Source organism: Neocloeon triangulifer, unplaced genomic scaffold (genome assembly GCF_031216515.1).
Source record: "Neocloeon triangulifer isolate White Clay Creek 2 clone unplaced genomic scaffold, ASM3121651v1 ptg000003l, whole genome shotgun sequence".
NCBI classification, from domain to species: domain Eukaryota; kingdom Metazoa; phylum Arthropoda; class Insecta; order Ephemeroptera; family Baetidae; genus Neocloeon; species Neocloeon triangulifer.
Window position 1 is genome coordinate 2,213,447 of NW_026775546.1, and position 26,333 is coordinate 2,239,779.

The window sequence follows — 26,333 nt, forward strand, 5'->3', positions numbered from 1 at the left end:
ACCGCGACAGTCAAAAACTAGACAATTATATTTACAATAATTCGACATTTAAATTTTAAATACTATGAGGCGCATCCTCGTCCGTTTCCTCTTCTGTAAAAACTTTGTCAGGACGAATTTGGAGCTTGAAAAGTGAAATGACGCCGTCTTGGCTTCCGATTAGTATTTTATAAAAATCATCTGAAAATTTTTAAAAGTTTTAAAATTTCAAAAATAATTTCCTATTAAGTATTTTACTTTGATTTTCAGTCGATTGCTTGAATATTTTTGGCAGCAAAGAAGTAGTTGCGATGAAAGCATTTGTACTTTTAACGAAGAACTAGAATTTTTACACATGATAAATTGAAAAATAATAAAATAAGTCAAACCTTCACGCTAGTCTCTTCTATCAGAAATGCGCTTTTAATAATCCAAATTGAGAAAATCCCATCGATTGTAATTGTCACTAAATGATCCTTCTAAAATCAGTTAAAAAAACTTTTCAGTCTAGAAAAGATTTTTTTTTTCAAATTTCATTATTTTTTCAGCAAACCTCCAACCAGTGAATTCCAATTATAGCTTTTCTAAAGGAGCTTTTCACATTGTGGGTTGCATCAATTAACTTGTTTTCCTAAATTTGAAAAAAAATTTTACAATTTTTCTTCATTTAGTGTGTAAATTACGTCTTTAATATTTAAATCTAGCTCCCAAATTTTGATATCTCCGTTGGAACAACCCCCAAAGAGAAAATTATCGTCCGTCGGATAAAAAGCAATGCATTCTACTTTCGAAGAACTCGTCAAAGACATCTGCAAATTATATACAATAAAATACCTCCATAATCATTTAAACTTTTTTTACCAGCGGTTTTTTACTCAGGCAGTCCCAAACAACCACTTTTTCCACAAAAAGTCTACTGCACCTCTCAGGGTAATCCGAAAGGTCGTCGCAGAGCAGCGATTCCTCGACTTGTGCAAATTTTTGCACTTCTCCATATGAAATTACCAGCACATCTGAAAAAATATATCAATTTTTAGCGCGGCGTTAAAAATGAAAAAAAAAATAATAATAATACCTTTATTTGACGGGTGCCAGGCAAAGGTCGTGGCGACGCCTTGGCACACTGAAAAGCTGCAAACGACGTCGCAAAGTTCGTATTTGTTCTCGGCGTCGTCGATTAGTAATTTTTTCAACTCGTCGCTCAGCGTCAGATGTTGAAAGTCGTCCACGTGGTTTTCCAGAATGCAATTGTGGTGCACACAGTCTAGAACTCTTTTAATATTAAATTTAAAAAAATTATAATTATAATTTAAAAAAAAATCAACGTTACAATTCTGCCTTTTCCTCAACCCATTCTTTCAAATGCATCTTTTGCGCGTCCGAAAGCTCAGAGTCGAAATCTCGGAACTGCGGACTCCACTGCGTCCATGTGTTTTTTGGAAAATTTATTGTCGTCTGAGCCTCCGCGTCTCTCAATTCGCCGGTCTGAACATAATTAATTTTTTTTAATAACTAAAAAATTTCAAAAGACCTGAGTCGTGGCGTTCATAAATTTTCTCTCGACGACTTCAATTTTATCCTTGCTGGCGGGAAAAGAAGCAACACTTGGCTCATGTCTTCCCAATCTTCGGGGTGATTTTCGCTTACTTTTTGTACTAATTTCCGCCTCAACCACAAGCTGTAAAATAAAATTAATTTTTTTAATGAAAAAAAAATACTAATAAAAAATTAACCAAAGGTCTCTGTTTTGGTGCGTGGCTTTCAATGATTTCCTTATCGCTGCCCTGACAAGTCCAACTTTTGTGCTCAACATTTTCTTCTTTTATTGAAGTTTTACTTTCTCTGGTTTCATGAATAATTTCGTCTGCAATTCTATCCTCGTCCAGCAAAAATTTGAGGAAATTCCGATCTTGCACTTCAACAATTTTGATATAAACCACTTCACTTTTACTAGTCTTAAAATAAAAATTATTTACAATATTTGTGCAGTAATTTCTATATATATTTAATTACCTGAAGATCTTCAATAAAAACATTATTTGTCCCCAAAATTTGTTCAAATTTTTCTCTTCTAATGAATTTAGAGCTTAAATTAGTATCCTCTTGAGCCAAACCAAGTGCGTGAAGAAGCTCTGGAGTTAATTCAATTTGAAATTGAGCACCGCGTCGACTTCTCTCCATGGCTTCTTGCATGACAAATCGCCTGACAGGTATGCAACTGGCGCGACTCCCGTATTATTGTTTTACTTTTAAAATATATGATTCGAGAGTTCAACAATTTCTTTTGATGAAAATAGGCCAAAACTTTGAATCAATTTTTAGTGCAGTTTGCGAGTTTGGTGAGATATACATACAATGTAGCATCAAAAATCAAAACATTGAAAGTATTTTGTTACTATGGTAACTTTCAGGAAACTCTTATAAGAGGCTTTGAAATACATAATAATTGAAAGTGCGGTTTTGCGTTTGAAAATGCATTATGAGAAATATGTTAAAAAATTTAATTTCTTAAATCGCTGGAATTGAAGGTTAAAAAATTATGGAATGCACTAAAACGAATTATATTAAGATCATATATTATATAAATAAATTAATGGAAAATTCACATTTTATATTAAATTTTATTTTATTATTTGAAATTCAACAATAAATATAAAAATATTAAGTACTTTACTTAAAATTTTTATATAATTTTTTTCCGACAAGAATGTTTGGATGGATTAGTTTAAAAAAAAAACATTATTTCATACAAATATCAACTCAGTGAAGTTTCATTTTATTTAACAATACATCCCTAGAATTAAAATCACAATTAGTTTTGCTGTTCGTCATCACAGCTGCGGTACTTTCGCATTTTGTCGGACTAAAACAAGAAAAGTTTGTGCTAACAAAGCAATTTTTCATAATATCAAAATTTGCAAAATGCTAAATCAAAAAAATAATTTATATATTATAAACGCTGCCCCCGTGGACATAGCAATTCTAATTACAAAATTTTCTCTATCCACCCTTTCTTTTTCCAAGGATGACAAAAGGCCCTGATAAAACGACCGCAACTCCTCCTTTGACAAAGTGTCTGTTGGTTTTTCCGTAACCTTCCCTGCTACCGAGCTCTGCATTTGCAGCTCCTTGACTACTTTTTCCGCAAGTTTATCGCTGACCACCAGAGCTAGCTTTTCTTCGTTGGTCACAGCGTCGCTCAAAATACTCCTGAACTGGTTCATTCTGTAACGACTGTTTACGGTGCTGAAGATGAAGCCGAGGGACGTGCAGACAATCGAAGCGATTATTGACCAGTACTTTGTTCTTTCGGCCTGAAGACGCTCCTTCTCGTGCGACTCCTTTATGGCCGAGGACAGAGAGGAAAAGTTTTCTCTTTCTTCTTGTTCTATCCTCTGAAAGTGGGTGCCCAAAATATCTCTCTCTTTAATCAACGTGTTTTCCTGTAAAATAATGATTAATAATTTTTTTGGTTGATTTAAATTATACGAACTTGAGTGACAAGGAAAATGTATCTGTCCTCTCCTCTTCTGGTCCTCTCCAGCTCTCCGTAAACCTGTCTCAATTTATTGTCCACTTCGCTCAGTTTTTTGTTCGCATCTCTCCGAGCCTCTTGTGCAGATATGAATTTCGATTCCGACTGTAGAAAAATATTTTAATTAATCAGTCAGGTTAAATTATTGATTTCGTACCTGAACGACTTTCTCCTGGGCCCTGCGGACCTCGTCGATGCCCGTGAACTGTTCGTACCACTCTCTGGCCGACTCGAGTTTGGCGTTCACGGCCGCTCCTCCGGCCGAAGTACTTTGACCCTGAACGATAGACTGCACCCTGACAGCAAGGGTGGTGTACCTTTCCTGCAGGAGGCTCTTCAGCTTGGCCAAAATCATCTTGGCCGCCTGTCCTTCGGGCCGAAACATGCCGAAAAACAAGCTGCGCGATTTTCAAGAGGCAAGTCTGGCGAATTCAAAATTGGCGCGCTTGGATTGTACAGTAAGTCGTGTGCCGTCGCCGACCAATCGGCGCTCGTCGTTTATTTACAACTCGTTGGTATTTATGGGAGCGTCTTTTTTACTTACGTGCTGTGGTTTTTTTTGTCATGTCCGATCGGGAATGAGATGCGTCATCGGGTGACGGCTCTTTATCAGATTATTTTGTTTTCTTCGCTGTTTCACACACCCGCACTGGATGGGTGGATCGCCGTCGGGATCGGCGCCAGTGGCGTCGAAAGCCTTCTGAGCCAACCGTGACGGGAAGCAGAGGAAAGTCGGATTGTTTTTCGCGACCTGCGAGGCGATTAGAGAGGAATTCAGGCCGTATTTTCCTTCCAAAATGATGCACCAGCCCATCTCGCAGGTGTCCCTGTCCAGCACCTCGTCCGTCATCTCGGCCGGTGAGTTTCCGAACGGTGTTTCACGAAATTCTTACGACGTTCAATGTTATTTTTGATGTTGCAGAAAAATCAACCCAGCAGCTGCAGGCGGAAAAAGCTGAGCGCGATGAGAGGTACGCGGCCCTGGTGGCCAGGAAGGAGGCCCTGGAAAAGCGGCTCAAGGAGAAAAACGACGAGTTGAAGCGGTTTTGCGTGCAGGAGGCAGAATTGACGGGCTCGCTGCCCCTCGAGACCCCCCTGGAGCCCGGGGAGACGCCACCCGCCTTCCGTAGAAGGGTCGGCACAGCATTCACCATTCCCCAGTGCCTGTTCGACAAACTCAAATCGGACGAGGCGAGTCACAATTATTTTTTTTTAGTTATTTTATTTTGAATTTTTAATTTGAAAGAATTGTATACGGAGAGCCACGGCCGTTTGTTGTGATGCAACAGGTGTTTCCTGTTCAGCACTCTAGTGTAACCAGATCTGAGGAGATAATCACGCAATCCTCCTTAAATGTCATGCAACTGTTGGCCTTATCTTAGGTCTTGGATTGCATTTGAGCAATGAAAAATAATTTCAAAGTAAAAATTTTAATTCGGTCTAAAAATATTTATAAATAATTCTACTTTTTACGAATCAAAATTATAAATATACATTCAGATAATATCACATGAAAATTTAGCGTTTAAATGGTAGATGTTCAAGACAAATCTTCCTCTTAATTAATTTAAAAAATGAAAATGACTGTTCCGTTGAGTTATAGAGTTTTAATAGGGCAGAGATTTCAAATCAATTTTTTTCTTAGTAAACGAAACTAGATTTATTAATATATAAATTTATATTTTTATTAGGAGCAAACGTTGGCCGCCTTGGAACTAGAGTACAAAATCCTGAGCCAAATCACTTGTGCTGCGATGCGGATGGCTTCGGACGTGAGTTTAAAACGGTCTGTGCGGCGACAGCGACGAATCGAATACCAGCAAAACAGCAAGAGACTGACCGAGCTGGAGATGCGGCTGAACGAGGCCCGCAAGCAGCAGGCCCTGAAACTGCGCAAGAAGCCTCGACCCGCCAGTGACACAGGTTTGAATTTCTTTATAATCCATCTCTAGTGTTTGCAATTTTTTCCATTTTGATTTTTGAATGACTAGAGAGTGTTTTGCGTGTTTCGTTTTGTAAAAGTTGAAAATTTTGTACTAGTCGAGAGCTCGGCAGACAAGGAGCCGAGTGAAGGTGGTTTCGGCGGCACGTCCACCCTAACCAAGTCTGTTGCGATGAACGGCGGGCGAAGCTACTCGGCTTCGGACCGCCCGCCGAGCAGCAGCAGTAGCACTAGTTTGAGTCACACCCACCAAAATCACATGCACGAATCGCACAAGCAACAGCCAGACAAACAGTTGCACGCCACCCTGTCGGCACCGCACCACTACCTGAAGGCGGGCAGTCCCGACTTCAGGAGCCACAGGCAGCAACTCCAGAGGTAACGCCACTCACAAAAAAAAAAGAAAAATATGCACTAAAAACATTCATCTGGTTCCAACTTTTTTGAAAAAATTTTAAATAATCAGAAATGATGCCTCAATAAATCTTTTTTATCTTATACGTTTTTCAAGAAAATTTTAAGTTAAAAGGAAAATTTATTTTTATTTAAAAAAGGAACCATTTGGTGTAGAATTTCACCTTTTCTTGCACTTCATCGCTCTAATCATTGGTAGGCTTGGAAGTGGTGGTTATTTCACGCACCACCATGCTCATTACCAGCACCAGAGCTACAGCTCGAGTCCCACCAACTACCCCACCCTATCCGGGGCACCTTTGGACCTGGAAAAACTCAGTCGCCACGACACAGGTTTGATTATCTTGTAGTTTTTCCATGTTTTTACTTTTTCATTAAATTGTGTGACGTTTTGTAATTTGAACAAGAAAGTAGTCATTAGATGAAGATAAATAAACGTGGTAATAATTTGTGTGACTCACGTCCTCAGCGTTCATCATGTCACCAAGCTGGAGCCCATTTGCACCACATGACGCGCATTACCTCCACCGCCATAGTCACACGGCCAGACCTGCAGCGTCCCAAAACTTCCTCGAATTGGACGAAAATGAACCTTTGGATGGGTCGCCTGTTCGAAGACCCAGTCTCGAGAGCAGATCTTCCAGATGGAAGGGGAACAGGTCAGTTTTTAAAATGATTTTAGTACATTGAAATAGCAACACATTAATTCAAAAGAAAAAATTATTATAATTTCGGTAGCAATAACAATTTTATTTTAATTCAAATTTTTTAATAGTCGCTTATTTTTCATTTTATTTAATTTCAGGTTTGGCAGTCTGGACCGCAAAAAGAAAATGGCACAGAGCAGTCCTTGTTTAGACTCAAGGAGTGTTGAAGGCCTGGATGTTATGCAGCCGGAGAGCCTTGACGTCCCTGACAGGGCCAATTTCATCGTTCCAACCAGCCGGGCGGCTCATAAAATCAGCTCAACCAAAAGAGCCGAGACAAAACAACTGCAACAGCAGCAGCACAACCACCTGCTGCCTCCGCCGCCCCCGGTGCACCACCGTCACAGAAGCGGTTCCTCGCCACACAAGGAGTACTTGACGCCGCCTCCGCAGCCAAAAATCAAGGAGCCCATGCGTGAGCCGCCGCTCCCACCTTCTGAGGCCCTGCTCCCAGGACAAACCTACCCTGAGCACAGTTACGGCCTCACAAACCTGATCAGGACACAATCCCTGGGGGCGGTGTCAACGGCCTCCTCTGCCAAGTCTGCCGAGACCAGGAGCATCAAGGACATGTACCCTTCAACGTCCTACACTCAGCAGCTGCCTCCAAAACGGCAGCCGCCCCCGGTGCCACCTGAGAAGCCACCTTCCCGAAGGCCAAGTGGCCACTCGGTCTTTGAATCCAAGGAGGCCTCCCTGAGCGGTTCCTTCAGCAGTCTGCACCTTTCCAACGGCCTGCATTCCCCTCAGGGCAGCATCCACTCTCAGTCCAAGGTCGAAGGCCAAGACACCTTTGAGATGGCGGTGCCGTACGAGTCGCCCAAACACCACATGGTGGTGCAGGCTGGAAAGTGGCAGCCCTACTGGGAGGAGACCAAACCCTTCGAGATGTCCGATTTCTACAAGTACAGCACCAAGTTCCGGAACAAACAGCCAAAACAGGCAGACGTTCCTAGCAAGCAGCAGCCCTTGCATCTCAGGGTTGACGACGAGGCGGCAGCCATCACTCTTCCCAAGGTCATGCCCTCCCCCACACCCTCCATGTCACCACAGCAGAAGGGTGTCTACCAGCCCCTCCAGCCGATGACCTGCCAGCCAGTCGACCCAAACAAAGCCATCACACCAGAGCTCCCCGCCAAACAGTAAGTTTTCCTAAATCCTGATTTTTTTTTTTAATAATTCATTTATATTTTTGTTGCAGGGGTAAAGTGATGTCCCCGAACCTGAGCTTGAACCTGTCCAACGGAGGCGAGTCACTGGCAGACGCCTTTTCGACGGAAATGCTGGCCTGGTATCAGGACAAGAGCGTCCCTCGATCCGCCACCCTCGTCTGATTTTTTTGGAATAAAAAGACACTCTACTTATAATTTGTGCCTTGCAAGTGCCTTTCGGCCAGGTGAACAGGTGAGACCTGAGTTGCCTGCCGGAAGAATAAGAAGAAGAAGAAGTGATAAATCCAAGTATCGTCTACTCCATGTGCCTGCCTGTTAGTGAAACCATTAATTTGTTGTAAATAGCAACACTCGGAGACCTCTGTTAAAAAGGAGGTCAACCGTGCCTTACTTCATTCATTATTTAAAACTCTTTCAATGGACTTTAGTTAGGAAAAGCTCAAATATGATTTTAATTATGATAGATAAAAAACTTTCTTCTTGACGATGCCCTGAAGGGATTTTTCTACATTCCAACTTGAATCCAAATGATTTTTTTTCTGCTCAGTCCTAGATTATGTAACTTAGCATTTCCTTTGTAAGTTTTGTGATTTTTTGGAAACTTTCGAAGCATATAAACAGGTCTGAAATGAATTATGTACTTTGTTCTGCAACTAGTCAGAAATTTATTTATGGAATATTGGGAGACAGGACGAAAATCTTTCATTTTTGAACTTTTGAGCAATTTATTTACTTACATGCGTGCAATCTCACGCAATTTTGTGTGTGGGGAAATTATTTGGTTTATATTTGAATCGGCGATTGTCACATTTTTACTGCAGACGTTCTTAAAAATGTGATCTCCTGACTTTTGTACTTTGTAAATATAGGATCAGATATATTAAACTTAAAGCTTCATTTCCAACAAATAAACACAACTTTGAAAATAAACCACGCTATATATCAATTAAAAAATTCCTCGCTTTGAAACCGTTACTTGTATCGGATGAATTGGCTTAAAAGGCTATTTAAAGCTTAAAGCGTTGCGTGAAAACGGTGCCTCTTTTGTCCGCTGCGGGAGGGCCCCGAAGTTGGGAAGAAATTTAAAATACATTCAGAGCGCGCACGTCTAGCTATCGCGTGCTCTTCGCCAGTTCCTGTTTGCGGTCTCCCAGGCGGACGCAAGTTGCACCGCAGTAGTGCTGTTCTTACCGAGGCTGGATTTGTATTGTAGCACAATTTTCCTGATGAAGTTTTGGTGATTAAAACTAGTAAAACCAATATTTTGAAAATGAGTCTGGCAGAGCTGGAGGCCCTCATCGATGGTAAGAATACAATTTTATTCACATTAATTATGAAATAAATATTTAATTTACTGTTTAGAAAGAAACTCATTGGTTATTTAATAATGTCATGAGCTTTTTTTGTAACAATCAATTTTTTGTTTGAATTCCTTATCATTTGATATTTTATTAACAGTCAAAATTCTAAACTGCCTTTCTTTAACTTTTGTTGACGCCTGCAGCGCAGAAAGAGATATTATCTCAAATTTGTTTCCAGATCTTTACAAGTTCATATGCGACACTCTGGCGAATGAAAAACTTTCTTCGACCGCAAGTGCCCTGAGGGAGTCTCTGAAGCACAGGATCCACCTGTGCAGAGGAGCCTCACCTGCGTTCAAAAGCGTCGTCGTCAAAAGAATCGCCGAGCCGCCAACACCGTCGCCGACCAGAGATGAGCCGCCGGACCACGAACTCCCAGGTTCCAAATTAAATTATAATTAATTCAAAAACTTTTTTCCCAAATATATAAAAACAAAATTAATGATAAAAATAAAAATACATGAATATTATTTTTATACAAAAAAAAAATATTTTTTCATTTTAAATATTTTTATAATTATTAGACTATGGTGGAGGCGGAGAGGAGATGGCCGAGTACGAAGAGTTCGAGCAGAGCAACGCGGTCATGTTAAAAAACAAGCAGATCGAGTTGGAGGTGGTGTTGTCGCCGTCGGCTGCACCTCTGCTGTCCGCGCCGACCATCACTGAGGAGGTGACGGTTCAAAGCTTGGTCAACTCGGCGCTGATGCACGGCCCCTTGTTCCGCAAGGAGCGCATCTTCCTGATGAACCGCAAATGCTGGGCCGCGGCCACCGCCACAATTTTCCACCTTTTCAACTCCGAGACGGACGTCAAGCCCGTCCTGAGTGTCCGACTCGACGAACTTCGCGTCAACATTCCGCAGAAGGACAAGAAGAAAGACGTTCTCTTCGAACTGGTCGCGCCCGCCAATAAAAGTTTCAAAGTGAGTTTTCATTTTTTACCAATTATTTTTAATCTATAGGTAAGTTTGTCATTTATGTTATTGCCAAGAAAAAAACAGCAAGAAAAAAATAATACATAATTTTTTATCCAGATAAAAATTGTGGTTTTCCTTGTTGGTTGATATATTAACTCTGTTCTGGTTAAGAACCAACAAACTGTGCAATGCAGACCATGTTAACATCATATAACACAATTATAATTCAAATCAATTCAAATGTTCACGCAATCAAACTGATCAAATATTATAGATAGAATTTTTGCTTCCTTGTTTTTCATGCGATAATATAATAGAACTGGTTCAATGAAAAAACCCAGATGCCCTACAAAGTATATTATGGGTCGGATATTCGAGATCAGTTAAAAATAAATTTATTCTATTTGAAAAGGTTAAATTTTCTACGAAACAAAAAATGGGTCAGATTTGAAGCTATTAATTTTGTTATTGTATATTTTAGAGATAAACGTTTTTTTTTTTTTACTTTTAAAATATATATATTTATATTTATAACATTGGAATTTCTTCCAGTTTGCTGCTCCTAGCTTGGTTGAACGTGACAAATGGGTGTCCGCTCTGGGCAACGGAAACAACAACTCGAGCCTGCAGACACCGGCCAAAATTTCGCAGGACAGCCACTCGCCGTCTGCCAACCGTTCCCAGCCCGAGACGCCGTTCGAGATGGATCAGCAGTGCGCGAAAATCGAGGAGGACACTTCCTCACTGGACAACTACGAGTTTCTGGACGCGGCCAACGGCGACGTCCACGAAGACATCTACAACTCGCTCGAGGACATCCAGCAGGCGGTGAAGCAACAAAGCATTCAAATGAGCAACAAGCCTTTGCCGCCGCCGCCGCCACCAGCCCGCTCGACGGCGCCCGCCTTGCCCAAGTCGAGGCGGCCGCAGACCTTGGTGACCAAAAAGCCGATGCTTTCGCCTCAAGAACAAATCTACGACGACACTGGCAACACCGAACCGGAGGCTGACTATGATGACGGTGGCGCCGGCGACGACTTTTATGACGATGCCGGAGCAGCAAGTAAGATGAAATATCTTAAATATCATATAATGACTGCTACTTTAAAATTCAACTGTTTAAAAAATAGAACCGTATTTAATAGTAAATTTTTATGATTGGATATAAAAAAAAAACTTAAGGAACTAAATTGTGATTGTAACCTAATCTTTATTTGAATCTTCTTGAGACATAAATCTAATCTAATTCAAATAAATACTAAAAAGGTTCTGCTAAACATTTTCAAGATTCAAAACTTAAAAATAAAAATTTCCAATCTCAATTGATTTCTAAAATTTTTTAAGCAGTTTTTTATACCCCCTTTTTTACAGCAAAAATTATACCTCATGTGGGTTTCAATTTTCAATTATGTGAGAAAATTTGGTCATTTTCTTATTTTTTATTTTCTTTGCAGGGACAGATGACGACGAGCAAGACATGTACTACGATATTGCCGAACTACAGGCCAAGACCGCCGACTTCCCACCTCCGCCACTTCCACCTGCCCTTGTTGAAAACGAAGTCATCTACGACGACACAGAGCCGTCAATGCCACCACCTCCTGTCGATGAAGAACCGCAAGACGAGTATGACGAGGTTGGGCCAGTCACCTCAACCGTCAACGTAACCATATCCTTCAAACCGGAAGTCATCAAAAAACTGGACCTTTCTCCGACCAAACAAGGACCTCCTCCACCCTCTCAGGCCAATAAGTCGAGCATTTTCAGGAACCTGTCTTTGGAAAAACCGCAGGTGACTTCTCCGCCTGCTCCTCCAGCCAATCAAGGTGGGTTCCTCTTCAGAATGCAGAGGCAGAGCAGCAGCGTTTCCCAAACAGAGGAGTACGACGAGGTGGGGCCACCTTTGCCGGTCAACCAGCCCCTGAGCGCCGAACTGAGCAACGCACTCAAAAACTTCAAACTCAAACAGACGACTCAGACGAAACCGGTTTCGGAGAGAAAAATGTCCGAGGATCTTTCTGATCCCAACACTGTCAAGAGTCGACTGGCTAGTTTGAGGCCCGTGGGCGCCAAAAGACCCACGAGTCCTCCTCCGAAGCCTATGGGTGTTGCCAAGAGGCCAACCAGTCCTCCACCAAAGCCCGTGGCCAATAAGAAACCCTCGAGTCCTCCGGCTAAACCCAAATTCGGTAATCTTGGTACCAAACCTGCTGTTTCTGCCAACAAACCAAGCAACAACAACTACAACAATACAAATTCTGTCCAGAAACCGCCGCCGCCGGTCAAAAAAATTACCAGCAACTTCGAGCAGAAACAGAATATTTTCAAAGCAGAGGAGCCCGCGGAATCAAAGACCAACGTCAAGGACTTGATCCAGAGAATGGGAGGCAAGGTGTGAATTTAAGTTGGATATATCATCGAGACTGAACAGAATTTCAACAGCAAATTGAAAAAGTGTTGTGTATATAACATTTAAAGTGCTCCACTCTGAGAAGAAAACCTCATTTTTTTTATTGATTTCTTGTCAATCAATGATATTGATTTTGGTTTGAAATTTCAACCAGAATTGAAGAAAATTATTTTCCATTTGATTTAATTTTTATATCTATTGAAGATCGAAGTATTTGTTTATAATTGGAAATCATTGAGGTTAAGGACACTTGGATCTCTTCGGCGTCAAATTAAAACGATTTCTTTTGTATTATACTTAACTTGTAACAATTTTAATAACAGTCACTACAATCTCAGCTGTGTGATAATTCTTAGAATGGATTTTTGACCAATAAATCTATAAATAGTTATATATGCATTCAGGGTGATGTTAATTTAAACAAAAAGTGACCAGACAATAAGTAGCTCAGCAGTGCTGAGTGAATTAAATAGAAACAAATAAATTACTGCTGTTGTTCAAAGAGAGAGAAATTTGAATACTGAGGCAATCAACTTCAGAGAAGGGGTATTCTTTGGCTGACTTTTGAGATTAACCGCATCTAAAAGAAAGATAGAGAGGACCAATATTTATGATCAGTACAGTAGTTTCAAATGACAAAATTTCAACTAGCAGGCTACGAACAGAAAATTTTGAAAAAGAATACAAAGAATAAATGCGTGCAAATCACAGAAATTAGCAAATTACAAAGTTTCACTAGTTAGAATACTTGTCATGCAAAAAGGAAGAAAAATGTGCAAAAGGTTTTTTTACGAAGAGGAAAAGTCGGTGATCAAGAAATGAAATAAGCTGGACGTCACAGTAGAAATGCTGCAATGAAATCTACAAATAATAAAAAAAGGCGCAGTGCTGGCGAATATAATAAGCACTGTGTGTAAAAAGAAGTAGCTCAGCTTGAAAAATTAGCTGCCAAAATGAACTAACCTGGTTCCCTGGCATTTTAATTTAAACTCCTGAAACAGGGACGGCACAAAAATTTTGTCGATTATTAAAATGACCTTGGAAAGGAATGATAATTTCGGGACGGGGGGCAAATCAACACTTTACAATTCAATGTACAAAAATTTTAAAATCTACTGGGACTTTCTGTGTTTACCAGTTCTTGTCCTTGGTCAGGTCTTGGATGTGCTTGACAATGGTTTGGACAACATCGATGCTCGTCGCCTGGCCACCCAAATCTAAATTTTAAACAAAAATTAGTTTCTCAAAAAATAAAATTTAAAAGTATTCCGACCAGGGGTGTGGACGTGGTCTTCGTTGATGGTCTTGTCGATGGCCTGGCTGATGAGACTTGCGTGTTTGCTGTGGCCAAGGTGGTCTAACATGTCCACGGCTGCATTCAACATGGACACTGGATTGGCGATGTTCTTTCCGGCAATGGCCGTACCTGTGTTTCGGGTGCCAGGCTCAAAGACCGCATACTAAAAGATTAAAACAAAAATTAAATATGGAACTTTTTAAAATTTTTAAACTTATGCTAATTTTGCCACGTTAAATTTTAATTTTTCCTCTTTAAAAAAAAATACCAAGGAATAGATTTCACTTTGTGATAGTTACAATTAATTTTTTTTTTAAATTAAAAGAAAATGATTTACATGGTCTCCGTAGTTCCTGCCGGAGATGAGACCAGCGCCGCCGATGAGGCCGCACAGCACGTTAGACACAATGGTGCCGTACAGGTTGGTCATCACCATGACGTCGAACTGGTGGGGGTTGGACACGAGCTGCATGCAGCAGTTGTCGATGATCATGTGGTCGTGCTCAATGCCTGAATAGTCCTTGGCCACTCGCTTCGACGTTTCCAGGAAGAGGCCGTCGGACAGTTTCCTGAATTTTTGAAGAATTTACATTTCAAAATATGTTCTCTTTGTAACTGAAAATATTATTTCGATTAAAACTAAAAAAAATCAATTTTTTTTAGCAATCTGCAAAACTTGAAATAGAACTTCAATTTTGTGATTTAAGTTTTCTTTAACGGAAATTAGTATAATTAAGTTTTCTGCTTCTTCCATTTTCAAACATTATTTGTTATTACATGATGTTGGCCTTGTGGATGGTGGTGACCTTCTTGCGGCCGTGCTTGACTGCATAATCGAAGGCATAACGGATGACCCGCTCGGAGTTCTCAGCAGTCACAATCTTCATGCTCTCCACCACCCCTGGCACACTCTGTAAAGTGAAATAATTAATTTACTTTTCATTTTGGATGGCTGAAAAAGAAAAATTAATCAACAGGACGAACAGACCTCGTGCTCTAACATGGCGTATTCGCCCTCAGTGTTCTGTCTTATCAACATGACGTCGATGTTCTGGTGGCGTGACTTGACCCCAGGGTATGATTTGCAGTGGATCACGTTGACGAACAGGTCAAGCTCGTTTCTCAACGCCACGTTGCGGGACAATATTCCACGGCTCAAACTGCGAGTTTCAATGTTGCCTAGAAATAAAAATTTAGGAATTTATTTTTAAGCTGCAAAAAAAAATACAAAGACACCTTTTGAACAATTATTCAGTTAAATTTTTACTCATAAATAAGTATTTTTTTTTTTTTTTACTTCATATGGAAAAAAAATAAAAATTTTGGATCAACCTCTCAATGCAATTTGCAAATAAATTTGTTATATAATACATTTTTTTTGTGAATTTGTTTTTGCCACATTCGACATAATTTTTTTGTTTCAAAACCTTTCAGTCCAACTCCATTTCGTCTGATGGAGGTGATGGCGTACTCGAGGTCCTCGTTGCCGTCTGACTGAGGGTCGATCGGACACTCCTCAAAGTCCACCGGCACTCCAGCGTACCTGAATTTTATGATTTTGACTTTAATTTTGATTTTTTTTAATAAAGATTTAAACCTGAAGACTTCTCGGACGTAATTCATCAGTTCAGGGCCGATTCCGCCACCAGGCAGCATGGTAACACTGTGACGACCTCCATATTCAGCTTTTGGAATGGCAATCTGAAATTTCAATTATTCTCATCAGAAGGTTGAGTTGAAAAAGATGAAGAATAAAAAAACACGCACCACTTTCTTGGCAAAGGGGTTCTTGTGCTGCAGGTCATACGCGGAGGCTGAAGTGGTCTACAAAAGAGAACATTTTTATTTTTATTACATTGTATAATTTTATCTAACAATTTATTTCTGAATTCTGAATTTTTTTATCTTCGTTTGAGGTCAAATTTTAGACTCAATCGTGCCGAATGAGCCTCGGAATCTGCGTGTTTAAGCAGGAAACTCACCGTCCTGTGGAAGGTCAGCTGCGAGACGTTGGACGTCTTCAGCAGGGGCAGAATTCGGCACGTAATTCGGCTCGCCATCCTTCTTTTTCGCTGCCGAATTTTCTATTCAATCGACGACCAAAACAGCTGGGCAAGTGGAGCAGATTTAATTTTCGAGAAAAACCCACAGATGGCGTGCACGTCTGAATCTGTACTGGAAACCACCGCATAATTATAATTATGCGCTCTAAAAAAAAGTGTTTTTGATTATTTTGGTGGTATCGCTAAAAATTTATTCTAGATATGGAATTTTTTTCTATTTTTGCAACTTTTGTCATTCTGATTAAGCACAGTACAAGATCGATAAAAAAAAATATGGACTTTATCCAACCCCCCCCCCCACCCCATTAAAAAACTTTTTAGAGCCTGCATACGTTTTGTTCATATCTTTACCAGACAACATAATATGATACATATAAAAGTTAATTTTTTTTTGCCATATAATAAATATTTTTATAGATTTATATTGCAGCACGATAGAAAAAATAAAACTACGCGTTTCTTGCTTATTTTCAATTAATTTAATTCGTTTATTTGATGCGCATAATTCTCTTAATATTTGGAAATCGGCTCGCTAAAAACGAGAAAGAGAACTTTTTTGCTGAAAAGCGAAATTTTCATACACTATTTCGAGCTTTAAAATTTTATCCTCTTTTGCCATAATAAAAAAAGAAAACTTTTTACGAGTTTATTCATGATCCGTACAAAAATAATTATTTTTCATTACTAAAATTCCAGAAATTTAAAAATACTTTCTAGAATTTAACAAAAATAAGTTTCAATTTAATTTAAAATTAATTAATCTACTTAAATTACAAAAATGTTCAACTTATATTTGCCAATTTACATTTTTATTCACATTTTATATGCTTGATCTAAATTTAAATAAAAAGATATGTTAAAAAAATAATTCTCGTCCCTTCATTCTTGCGCGTCAACTGCATCTGTCTTTCCTGATTTATATTTTTTAAGGGCAGACCACTATTTATGCATTTTCATTTCAAACATAATGTGAATAAGATAAGAATTTAATGAAGTTTTTAATGCGATTTTTTCTCTCTGTACACGCAGAGGAGTGAGGGATGCTGCGCGGGATGAATAAAGCAGAAATAAAATCGTCAAGTGCTTGATATCTCTGTTTGAAGTTTCCAAGTGGCTTGGCATGCTGAGAAGAGTGTACAAAAACGAGGAATAAAAAAACAACTCGAGGGAAGAACACACACAAAACAGCGACCTCGGTGTCACCCTCGCCCGTCGAATGCAAATCGGAGCCGAAATATTGTAATTCAGCGGCGAGGCGTGTTATTTTTCTTTCGCTAATTGAATGGGAATGTCTCGGCGAGAGCGAATAAGCCACTCGAATTATCGAACACGTTCTTTCTCTCGTCACAGCAGATCAAAGAGTGACTTCTGCTTTTTATTTATGCACCGAGCGAGCGCGTCCTTTTTGCTTAATTGCAGTCGCATCCGACGAGTTGTGCGGCGGCTCGCTTTCATCTGCGACGCGCCAGGCGGTCCATCGCAACCCTCGATCGGCACGAGATCACCCCCCACGGGACAACACATCAAAAAACGTGCAATTATTTGCGTGTCTACCTCGGCACCGCAGTCCACCACTAATTAATCCTCAATTTGCTGGCAAATTTAATTTTGCTCCCTTTTTGATATCACTGAAAAATTAGTTTGAATCTCATAATTATAATTTTTTTTTCTTTTTACATAATCAGCCGCTTTCAAGATAAATGAGAAGAAATTGAATTGTACGTTGAAAAGTTGTACACATTTTGTGTTTAATAAATTTCTAAATAAAATTTCTTTTTCTTTTCAAATTTTAACCAAATTAAAACTTTCAGAAAATTCCTACATAATTAACAAAAATAAAATTTTTACCCCGAAGATCCTAATTTTAAGCTTTAAGGTATAAAAAAGCAAAGGTGTCCGGAAGTACGTGTGCGGTCCTTTATTTCACTCTCACAACCAGCTTTTCATTCTTGTCTATAATTTTCTAAATTCAGCTCGTTCGTTTTTTATTCGTGCGTCGCAATTCACGTCGATTGTTGTCGCCGGAGGAGAAATGCAGCATTTTGAGAGCGGCAAAAAGGTGCAGCGCGTGAAACCCGAGCTGCTTCGGCACGCGTCCCATAATTACACGCGCCCCAAGACTCTCTTGATAGTTCACAAAAAATAAAAAGAGAAATGAAATGAAATGCGGACGTGAGAGTTGAATAATCGCTGCGAGCGGCGGCACCCTTTCAAAGCCGCTGGCCGGACGTGCTCTTTTTCAATGCAATTATATTTATTCCTGCGCGATAAAGAGCGCAGCTATAGACGGAAAAGGAAGAGGACATTAAAAAAGTGGGAAAGGCTTAATCGTGAATACATGTTTGAAATAATTGAATGCGAGAGTGAGCGAACAAATTTGAATTGCAAAGCATTTTCAGTAAAAAGCAGATGAAAAAAAAAATAATCCACGAATTTGAGATTCTTATAATGAAAAATGGTAACAAAATTTCATAGTTAAAAAAAATGATGTTTTGATAAATATTGGAACGTATTGCTAAAAGTTGGAATAAAAATATACTATCATTATGATACGTTGAGGAGCAAATTTAAATTCAGTTGTATATTTTTTGATGCGAAATATATTTATGTTATGTTAAAACACCAGATCAAGGAAAAGGTGACTTTATAAGGACCCTTTTCATTCTTTATTGACACAGTAAAATCAAGTCTTTTACAACAACAGTGATTACAATTTCCAATTATTGTCCAATAATCACAAAAATTGGTTTCAATTGTTGTATAGACTTAATTTTGACTTTGCCAACAATAGATTCTTTTAAGTCAATCATCATCCATGAATGAACCGACAATTAAAGCAGATTAAAGTATACACTGAAAAGAAAATAAAGGTCCTGTAATAACAGATTGTAATTTTATATAGCTTTTTTTAAATATTTTAAATTCTTAACCATCTGTGAAACAATTAAATTTATTGGGTAACTAAAATAATCCTTATCATCACATTGGCTCATAAAATTCCAACATCAAAATGCAACCTTTTCCAGAACGCTTAAAAATTAAATAAGATTGGGTTTTTAAAACATTATCAGACATTTTTTTAATTTACTAAAATTTGAGTAGCCGTGGTTAGAAAAAAAATATGCTTTACCTTTCATAGAATATGATTTAAATCTCACAACACTTCACAATACACATTCATCTGCTTCAGTACAAATATTATTTTCAAAAGCTTCTGCGTATTTTTGCGTTTTGTTTTAAATATTCATAAAAAAATTTTGCACAAAGAGTGTGTGAATGCTGGAATGTTGAATTAAATTAAATTTACTGTGTACATGATTTATGTGGTTGAAAAAAAAGGGAAGTTCCGCCCTTTTCGCAAATTAGCGGAATCTTGGCTACGTATGTTTAGAGGCCCAAAGCGGGAAATCGTGCGCTGGGATTGAGGAGCAGCGAGTGCGTGCCCTCTTGTGAGGCACAGGGTGCAGGCAACCGCATGTCCCGCGGCCAAACGAGCGTGCCTTTCTTTCTCGCTCCACTCCGGGAGCAAAAGTACCCACCAACAGAACCAACCAACTCATATACACTTTTTTTTTTGCTGCTCTCTGCTCTCCTCGCGTATTCATTCATCAGGAAGAAGCTCGGCCCGCTTGTGACACACTGGGATTATTTTTCCTTCTTTTTTCGCAGTCGTCGAGTGGTCGTCGACTCTCTCCGGCAGCACCGCAATTCTCTTTTCACGTCCGTCGTCAGCAGCCTTTCCAGCCCAGATATTTCTTAAGAGTCACTCCAGCATCCTCTGCGGCATCGCCATTTTTTACCTCGCAGCAGCGGCAGCCCCGGAAAATATAATTGGGTGCAACTTATTTTGCGATTGCAGCTCGCACACGCTCGGCCGCGTTGCTCTTCAACGCACCGGCATGCAGGGTTTGTTTGCCCTGAAGAGAACAGGATTTCATAAGAGAGGTTGAAAAGGGTCCAAAGTTAGAGAGGACCAGAATGAAATAAAAAATGGCTAGGGAAAATATATATAACGTTTACAAGTTACCCCGAATTTCCCAATTATTTAAATATTTAGGTTTTTTTTAAAATCTCTATTGAAATAAACTGAAAGCAAAACATTTTTACACCTGATATTTATAAATGTAGGCAGCCCGCACGGCAACAGCGTATACGGCGTTGCATAATCAAAAAGCTGCAGGGGTAGTTTTTCATGTTAAATTTAAATTGATTTAAATGGAAATAAGTTAAGAAAGATTTTTACAAAATTATTGTTCAGGTACCTAAAAATATAATATATTTCTAGTTTATCATTTAAATTTTGATTTTATTTCACGTGCAAATGTACAATTATCATAGAGTTTAATCATTTTAATTAGCAATATGACACTTTTGAGGAATAATTTTTAACTTCAGTAATAATTTCAAACAAAATTGAAAAGTGTGTTTATTAAATTAAACAAAAAATTTAATGTAAATTTACTACATCCTTAATAATCTCTCCCTTCCTGCTATTTTCTGTGCAGCAATTTGATTTTAATTCACATTGAATTACATAAAAAATTCAATTATTGGAGAAAATTTTTTCATCAAATAATGCTTATGAGAGTATCATACAAAAATTGAATAAACTATTTAATTTTTGGTGATAAAGCTTCAAATTGAATAAAATTAACTAAAACTTTTGAAGTAAAGTTATTCATAAAAGTGGAAATAAATTATTTTCTTTTGAAAAGTCTAAATGTTTGGTAATAATTTTGATTTCTATTGCATTTTTCAGTTGAAATTATCTTGCACATGACTAGAAATCTATTGTCAAACCTTTTGTTTGAAATTACATTGTTCGACGACCTGGAAAAAGTGTTTCTTTGCCTTTTGTTGTCATTTGTGCCTCATCAGCACGGAGATCACTTCTCGCCTGCTTGTCGTCTCGCGCGACCCAAAAAGGAAGAGCCCGTGCCCACAAAAGCAGGTTTTGATCTCAGGGCCATCTGGTGTGATTAAAAATGGATGGACAAGTGCTGGGGACATTTTGCGAGGGTTAATCACGGCGAGTGCTGCTCTATCTGTCCGGTGATGCAAGAGCAGCGGACCGACGAGATAAAAATCTCTTTCGGTCCGCCACTTGCGAATAATGTAACGAATTGCACCCTACCAAAGCTCTCGGACTCACTCTCAAGAGTGACAGAGCGAAAGAGACGACACACGCGGAAAATGAAATTCATCTTGCGAAATTTGTATCTCGGCAGCCCAATCTCTCTCAATGGGCAAAAGAGTAGCTTCTTAATTTTTCACGTTTTTCATTTCACGTAACATCAAGGGACAGACTGACCCTTATCTTATCTGGATTCATAGTTTGTCGCGATTTTTTCATGAGAGTGGTTTCGTGCATCTCGAAATTATTCATTAGGGCCAGTCTGCGCTTTTTCAAAACGAGCTCACTTCAATCGTCTGAAAAATCTCATTTTCATGGTTTGAATTTTTATTTGAGGAAAAATTTCAGCAACAAATTAAAGATGAATTAAGAAAGTAGCTTGAAAGTTTTATGAATGATTATTGAAAATACAATGAATGCAGTAAGGATTATCCTGTTCCTATTTAATTTTGATAAAATTTACTCTAAAGTGCAATTAATGACAAAATGAGATGATATATTTTCTATTAAAACATAATGAGGACGATCAAAATAACATCTTTTTTTTATTAAAGTAAATTTTTACATTTAATTCTGGTAGTTTTATCCTTAATTCAGTTTTTAAAAACAGAGGCAGATGGATAAAAAAAATGGATTAAAAGTTTGAACTATACAAAATTTTGACAAATGGTCACATAAATCAAACGAATTAACACATTAAAACGGTATTAAATATTTAAAATAAAAAAGGAATGCAACTGGTTAAAAATTTTTTAATTAAATATTTTCAAAATCTGGACCAGGTCATTGTCATTACTAAAATATGAACGTTCTGATAGCAAAAAAAAATTGGACAGGAAAATAAAGTAATGAATTTTGGACATGTAATTGTTTTTTTTTTTTTTTTTTAATTATTTTTTTAAAACAAAATTATGCGACAGTATAATTTTGAGTATTGTTAGAGGATAAAATTTTATTTTAAATATGAATGAAATAATCTGCTTTACCTTCTATCAATTTATTGTTTTCGTTTGATCATAATTAATTATTTATGATTCAAAACTTAAATTCTTAATCAGTTATTACATTCTTCGTCTCCGTTTTTTGTGTGTGAATTTTAAATTATAAAAAATTTTAAATGTATTTCCTCTTTAACTTTTGCCAACGGGAATGAATAGATCTGAAAGAGCAGTGTTTGCACAAATAAAGAGGCAAGAAGTTGTTCTCACTCACTCGCGCGCGCGTATATATCATAATCTGGTGCGGGAGGAGCAAAGGGAAACTCGATATCTCTGGTATATTCGGCAGATTACACAGATGAAGAGCAAATAGTTGAGGGAGTAAATGGAAAAGGGGCCGGTGAAGAAATCAATGAACGAGCACATGTTCTTTGAGCTCACTTGGCACCCTCTCGGCGCGCACCCCCCGATAATATTCCGTGCCCTAAACCCATTAGCTCTGCACTGGCCGCAATCACAACAACAAGACGAGAGCAGAAGAGAAAAAGTGATTTTTCCCATTCTATTTCCTCTTGTTAGGCCAATTATTTTGCCGTTTCCATTATTTATTTATTTGCCGCAGATAATAATGACAAATAACAACGAAAATCGCGTGGGAGAACGGAAAAGAAAGAATGTTTTCATTCGTCCCTTTTGTGCGCGGCCAGATCGATTTGTTTGCCAGGTGCTGCGCGCGGATGAAACGCTGCACGCTTTTTGTGTTGCCTTTGTCCTTTACCCGGAAAATGCCGCCGCATCAAATGGTTCAAACGCGTCCGAAAACCAAATAAAAAACCCTTTTATTCGCATTCGAGGATAATGAGGAATACAATGAGAATGTGAAAATTTAATCTGAATCTTTTATGGATTTCACTTTTTATGGATTCTGTGAATATTTTAGAAAGGTTGGGTAAAAATTCACATAATAAATTGCATTGATCACATTCTATTGTAAAAAGAAAAATACCATACAATGAGGATTTAATTTCAAAATTTTCAAATACGCAAACACACGCGGATAGATATCATTGCTGCAAATAATTATTTATATTATTCATTTTGTTTTTTACTTTTTTAACTGCAATAATGAAGATCTTGCCATCAAATCCTTTAAAATAATTCAAATAATTATGCTAATTATGACAATAAAAGTACTATAAAATGTCTAAATAAAAAAAAATATAGATCCTGGTTATCCTGGTATTTCCTTTGCATAATAATAAAAATTTGTGCTGCTTTTTGAAAGATGTGTAAATTTTCAATTTTCGAATTGTATCAATTCTCAAAGAACTTAAATAATTCGAAATTATACAATATCTAGGTTTACATTAAATACTCTTGAGTAAAGTTTTAATTTGAGGTTACCAAATCGTAACTATTGTTACTAACATTTTTTTTATTAAAATACATTTAAATGAAGGCCACTTTTACAGCTTAATTTAAATATTTTAAATGGAGACCAGGCCCATATTTAAAAGTACTTATGCTTGTAGGTAAAGAAAAAATTTAATAAGAAAAAAATGAAGTGACAAAATTGCACAGGCATGAATATATCATTAATTTAATTCATTCATTGCTATTAATTTTGCTTTTGAATAGAAATAAAAGGGAAAATATAATTTGATCAAAGTATAAATTTTTCTGAATTGCATTCAATGATGTGTTTATGCATTAATTAAAATGGTGTGGTGGTTTAGCTGCATTGAAAGTAATGCATCTCATCTCTCTCGTATGAATGTGAAATGCAAAAACATCAAGTTTTGTCGGCAGGCAGCCGGGCGTCTCTGACGTCGCGAGAGGTGAGACGAGAGTGGATATGCATGTGAATTTTCATAATTAATTTCGTGCAGTCTCGTCGCCTTTCAATTATACAAATCCGCAGACACGCGACGAGAGATGAAGAGAATCAAAGATCCGCGCCCTCAGGTGGCGTAATGAAAAGAAACAACACCGACAAAGCACCTCGCGAAACCCTTTGAAATATGCAAAATACATGTACATGTGTGGGGAGTTTCGTATTCGCATTCTATGAAATGATCTCGGCGGCCCACAGGCAATGTCATCAAGAAAGTCAACAAACAAAACGAGAGGAAAATAATAAAAGAAAGAGAAAAACCGCCGAACGGGAAATACTCGGCGGTATGCCTTGTGGTGCAACTTTTCAACTTTTGTTTCTTGTGCCTCGCGGATGAGTGAGAGAAAAATGACGAGAAGCTTTTTTCTCGGCGGGGTATCGCGACATCACACACACGCGACGGTGAACCTCTCTTTTGACCTCTTTTGTTCGGTTCTCTTTCAATAAAACACACCGCTCGCTCACTCCGCCTGAAGAGAATTCAGTTCATGCCGCCTGGGAAAGTGGTAGAAAGTTTTTACTTCAGGTACTGAATATAAAATATTTGCTTTTTATTAAATAAATTGTTCAAAATATTGGACCGTTGTATAGAATTGAGATGATTAAAGGATTTTCAAACTTTATTTTTGTTCTAAAATTTATCAAAGAAACTAATTTTAAAGAAGACGAGGCTGCGTAGTATATAAAATTTTAGAATTTTCCAATGAAGTTCCCCTAAATTTTTGCTAAAAAAACATTTTGTAAAAATGAAGATTCACCTCAAAATTATATTTAATTGAAAAAAAGGACTCAGATGGTCTTAATCTAGAAATTTGAAAACATGCAACTTGAAAAAATACAAAAAATTATTTTTAAAGCAATTTGGTTTTGAAAATTTCAAATCAGAATTATACAATTCGCAATAAGAAAAAACTAGCATACTATTTTTTCCATTTTTTTTTCTGAATATTAATTACATTGCAATCGATATATTTTAATTTGATTTAAAACATCCAACATTCAATGTTTTCTTTTCAACGATTGGTTTTTTTCCTTTCAAGCAAATTTGGACAAATAAACATCCATCTTAAGTAATAGTGATTGAATATTACGAGTTTTTGATTTGCTCAATTCAAACTTATACACTGACGCACAAAAGTGGGCTTTTCCACGAAAACAGGAAACAATGTTTGGTTGAATTTTTACGTGCATCCGGTGAATTCAAACAAAATTTCGTTCAGTAGCTGGTCCTGCAAACTATACGCATTCGATGAAACAAGCCAATTGTAAACACTAATGAAGGCAACAAAATATGAACTATAATTATTCAATAATATGTTTCGTCATCCTTTTTACTTTGGTGAGTTGTAATAGATAAGTTGGGCAAATATTAAATTAACAACTTAATTCTGAAAGTTGGAAGGGAAAATTTCAAAGAACAGGAGGAATGAACTAAAATCAGGTTAAAATATTTTATAAATTTTTCCTGATATTTTGGTAAATTTCTATGTCTTATGATATTCTTTTATTTGCAGCGAAAAGGCACAAATTAATAATTCAGTGTTGCGGTAGGAATTCTTGCATCGCAAATTCACCGAAGCCAAACAAGCAGAGAAAACCGACCTTTTTCAAACAAGAAAATGTTACAAAAGCGACTGAAAACCATAAAATATCAACAACCATAAGCTCGGAATTGGAAACTGAATTAACGAATGGAATTGAGGAAATTACAAGTGAGGAAGCTACAGGATCGACTTTACAAGAAATTCCAAATTATGGATCAAGTGAATCCAGTTTAAATGGACCAGAATCAACTATTATTGAAGTAGGAGCAAAACATTAAAAAATTTGTGCGTATTTAATTTCATTTTAATTTTCGTAGAACATAATTTTCACCACCACCTCACCAGTGACCACAGCAGCCCAAGAAATTGTTCCCATGACAAGTTCAACTTTAATCACAGAATCTGCAATACTTTCCAAAATTTCGTTACCCGATTCTTCCTCTTTGGGCGTCACATTTACGCACACAATTATATCAAATGCTCAACTATCTATTTCTGAGACTCAAACTTATACTAATACTGCACCAATCAGCACTACTGTTCAAAAAACTAGTAGAGCTCAAACAGAAACCAGTAGTTCTCAAACGAAAACTAGTACTATTCAAATAGAAAGTAAAACTACTCAAATAAATAGTACTACACAATCAACTACTACCACACAAAAAACCAGTAGTACTCTTAAAGAAACTAGTGCAACTTCTGGAATAACTAATACTCTAAAACCATTGGTAATTTTTCAAGTTGGTCGATTTTACAGTAAAATTAATTAAACATAATGGTGAAGTCCATCTTCAACTGCTCATATGTGACATGCCGCAAAAACGTAAGTATTTAGGAAATACACAAAATTTTCTTTTGGAGAAATTTAAAATTATGTAGTGATCATTCCCATTTTTTTTTTCAGAATTCATTGTTTGATTCAAGAAACAATCTCATTGGTAGCATGATAATTTTTTATTTTATAGTTTATTTTGAATTTGTATGTTTTGTTAAAAGATCCTAACTCCTATGGTTCATGGCGAGA

General features: G+C 37.6%; 4 protein-coding genes and 1 long non-coding RNA gene across 7 annotated transcripts; 2 read left to right on the top strand and 3 right to left on the bottom strand.

The window, feature by feature from the left end:
- Window positions 1-68: 68 nt before the first annotated feature.
- LOC132193043 (uncharacterized) lies at window positions 69-456 on the bottom strand. The gene is made up of 3 exons (XR_009441395.1): window positions 369-456; window positions 238-319; window positions 69-180 (listed from the first exon to the last, which is right to left on the bottom strand). It is a non-coding gene; the product is annotated as an uncharacterized LOC132193043 (long non-coding RNA).
- Window positions 457-2,713: 2,257 nt separating this feature from the next.
- LOC132205590 (mitochondrial potassium channel-like) lies at window positions 2,714-3,970 on the bottom strand. The gene is made up of 3 exons (XM_059634730.1): window positions 3,672-3,970; window positions 3,473-3,619; window positions 2,714-3,422 (listed from the first exon to the last, which is right to left on the bottom strand). The coding sequence occupies exons 1-3, from the start codon at window positions 3,897-3,899 to the stop codon at window positions 2,910-2,912; spliced, it is 888 nt and encodes a 295-aa protein (XP_059490713.1). The 5' UTR covers window positions 3,900-3,970; the 3' UTR covers window positions 2,714-2,909.
- A 52-nt stretch (window positions 3,971-4,022) lies between these two features.
- On the top strand, window positions 4,023-8,692 carry LOC132205586 (serine/arginine repetitive matrix protein 1). 2 transcript variants are annotated; one of them, XM_059634724.1, is made up of 8 exons: window positions 4,023-4,372; window positions 4,437-4,705; window positions 5,206-5,437; window positions 5,555-5,834; window positions 6,070-6,203; window positions 6,340-6,529; window positions 6,676-7,719; window positions 7,779-8,692. In XM_059634724.1, the coding sequence occupies exons 1-8, from the start codon at window positions 4,312-4,314 to the stop codon at window positions 7,909-7,911; spliced, it is 2,343 nt and encodes a 780-aa protein (XP_059490707.1). In that variant the 5' UTR covers window positions 4,023-4,311; the 3' UTR covers window positions 7,912-8,692. The 2 variants fall into 2 exon arrangements, with proteins under 2 accessions (XP_059490707.1, XP_059490708.1); XM_059634725.1 differs by lacking the exons at window positions 5,555-5,834; window positions 6,070-6,203.
- A 176-nt stretch (window positions 8,693-8,868) lies between these two features.
- On the top strand, window positions 8,869-12,866 carry LOC132205588 (probable LIM domain-containing serine/threonine-protein kinase DDB_G0286997). Its single transcript, XM_059634726.1, has 5 exons — window positions 8,869-9,053; window positions 9,289-9,489; window positions 9,635-10,035; window positions 10,582-11,092; window positions 11,484-12,866. The coding sequence occupies exons 1-5, from the start codon at window positions 9,020-9,022 to the stop codon at window positions 12,425-12,427; spliced, it is 2,091 nt and encodes a 696-aa protein (XP_059490709.1). The 5' UTR covers window positions 8,869-9,019; the 3' UTR covers window positions 12,428-12,866.
- On the bottom strand, window positions 12,858-15,879 carry LOC132205589 (isocitrate dehydrogenase [NAD] subunit gamma, mitochondrial). 2 transcript variants are annotated; one of them, XM_059634727.1, is made up of 11 exons: window positions 15,719-15,879; window positions 15,504-15,560; window positions 15,334-15,437; window positions 15,164-15,279; window positions 14,725-14,915; window positions 14,514-14,647; window positions 14,074-14,305; window positions 13,713-13,899; window positions 13,575-13,656; window positions 13,403-13,431; window positions 12,858-13,019 (listed from the first exon to the last, which is right to left on the bottom strand). In XM_059634727.1, the coding sequence occupies exons 1-10, from the start codon at window positions 15,794-15,796 to the stop codon at window positions 13,419-13,421; spliced, it is 1,194 nt and encodes a 397-aa protein (XP_059490710.1). In that variant the 5' UTR covers window positions 15,797-15,879; the 3' UTR covers window positions 12,858-13,019; window positions 13,403-13,418. The 2 variants fall into 2 exon arrangements, with proteins under 2 accessions (XP_059490710.1, XP_059490711.1); XM_059634728.1 differs by lacking the exon at window positions 13,403-13,431.
- Window positions 15,880-26,333: the final 10,454 nt, after the last annotated feature.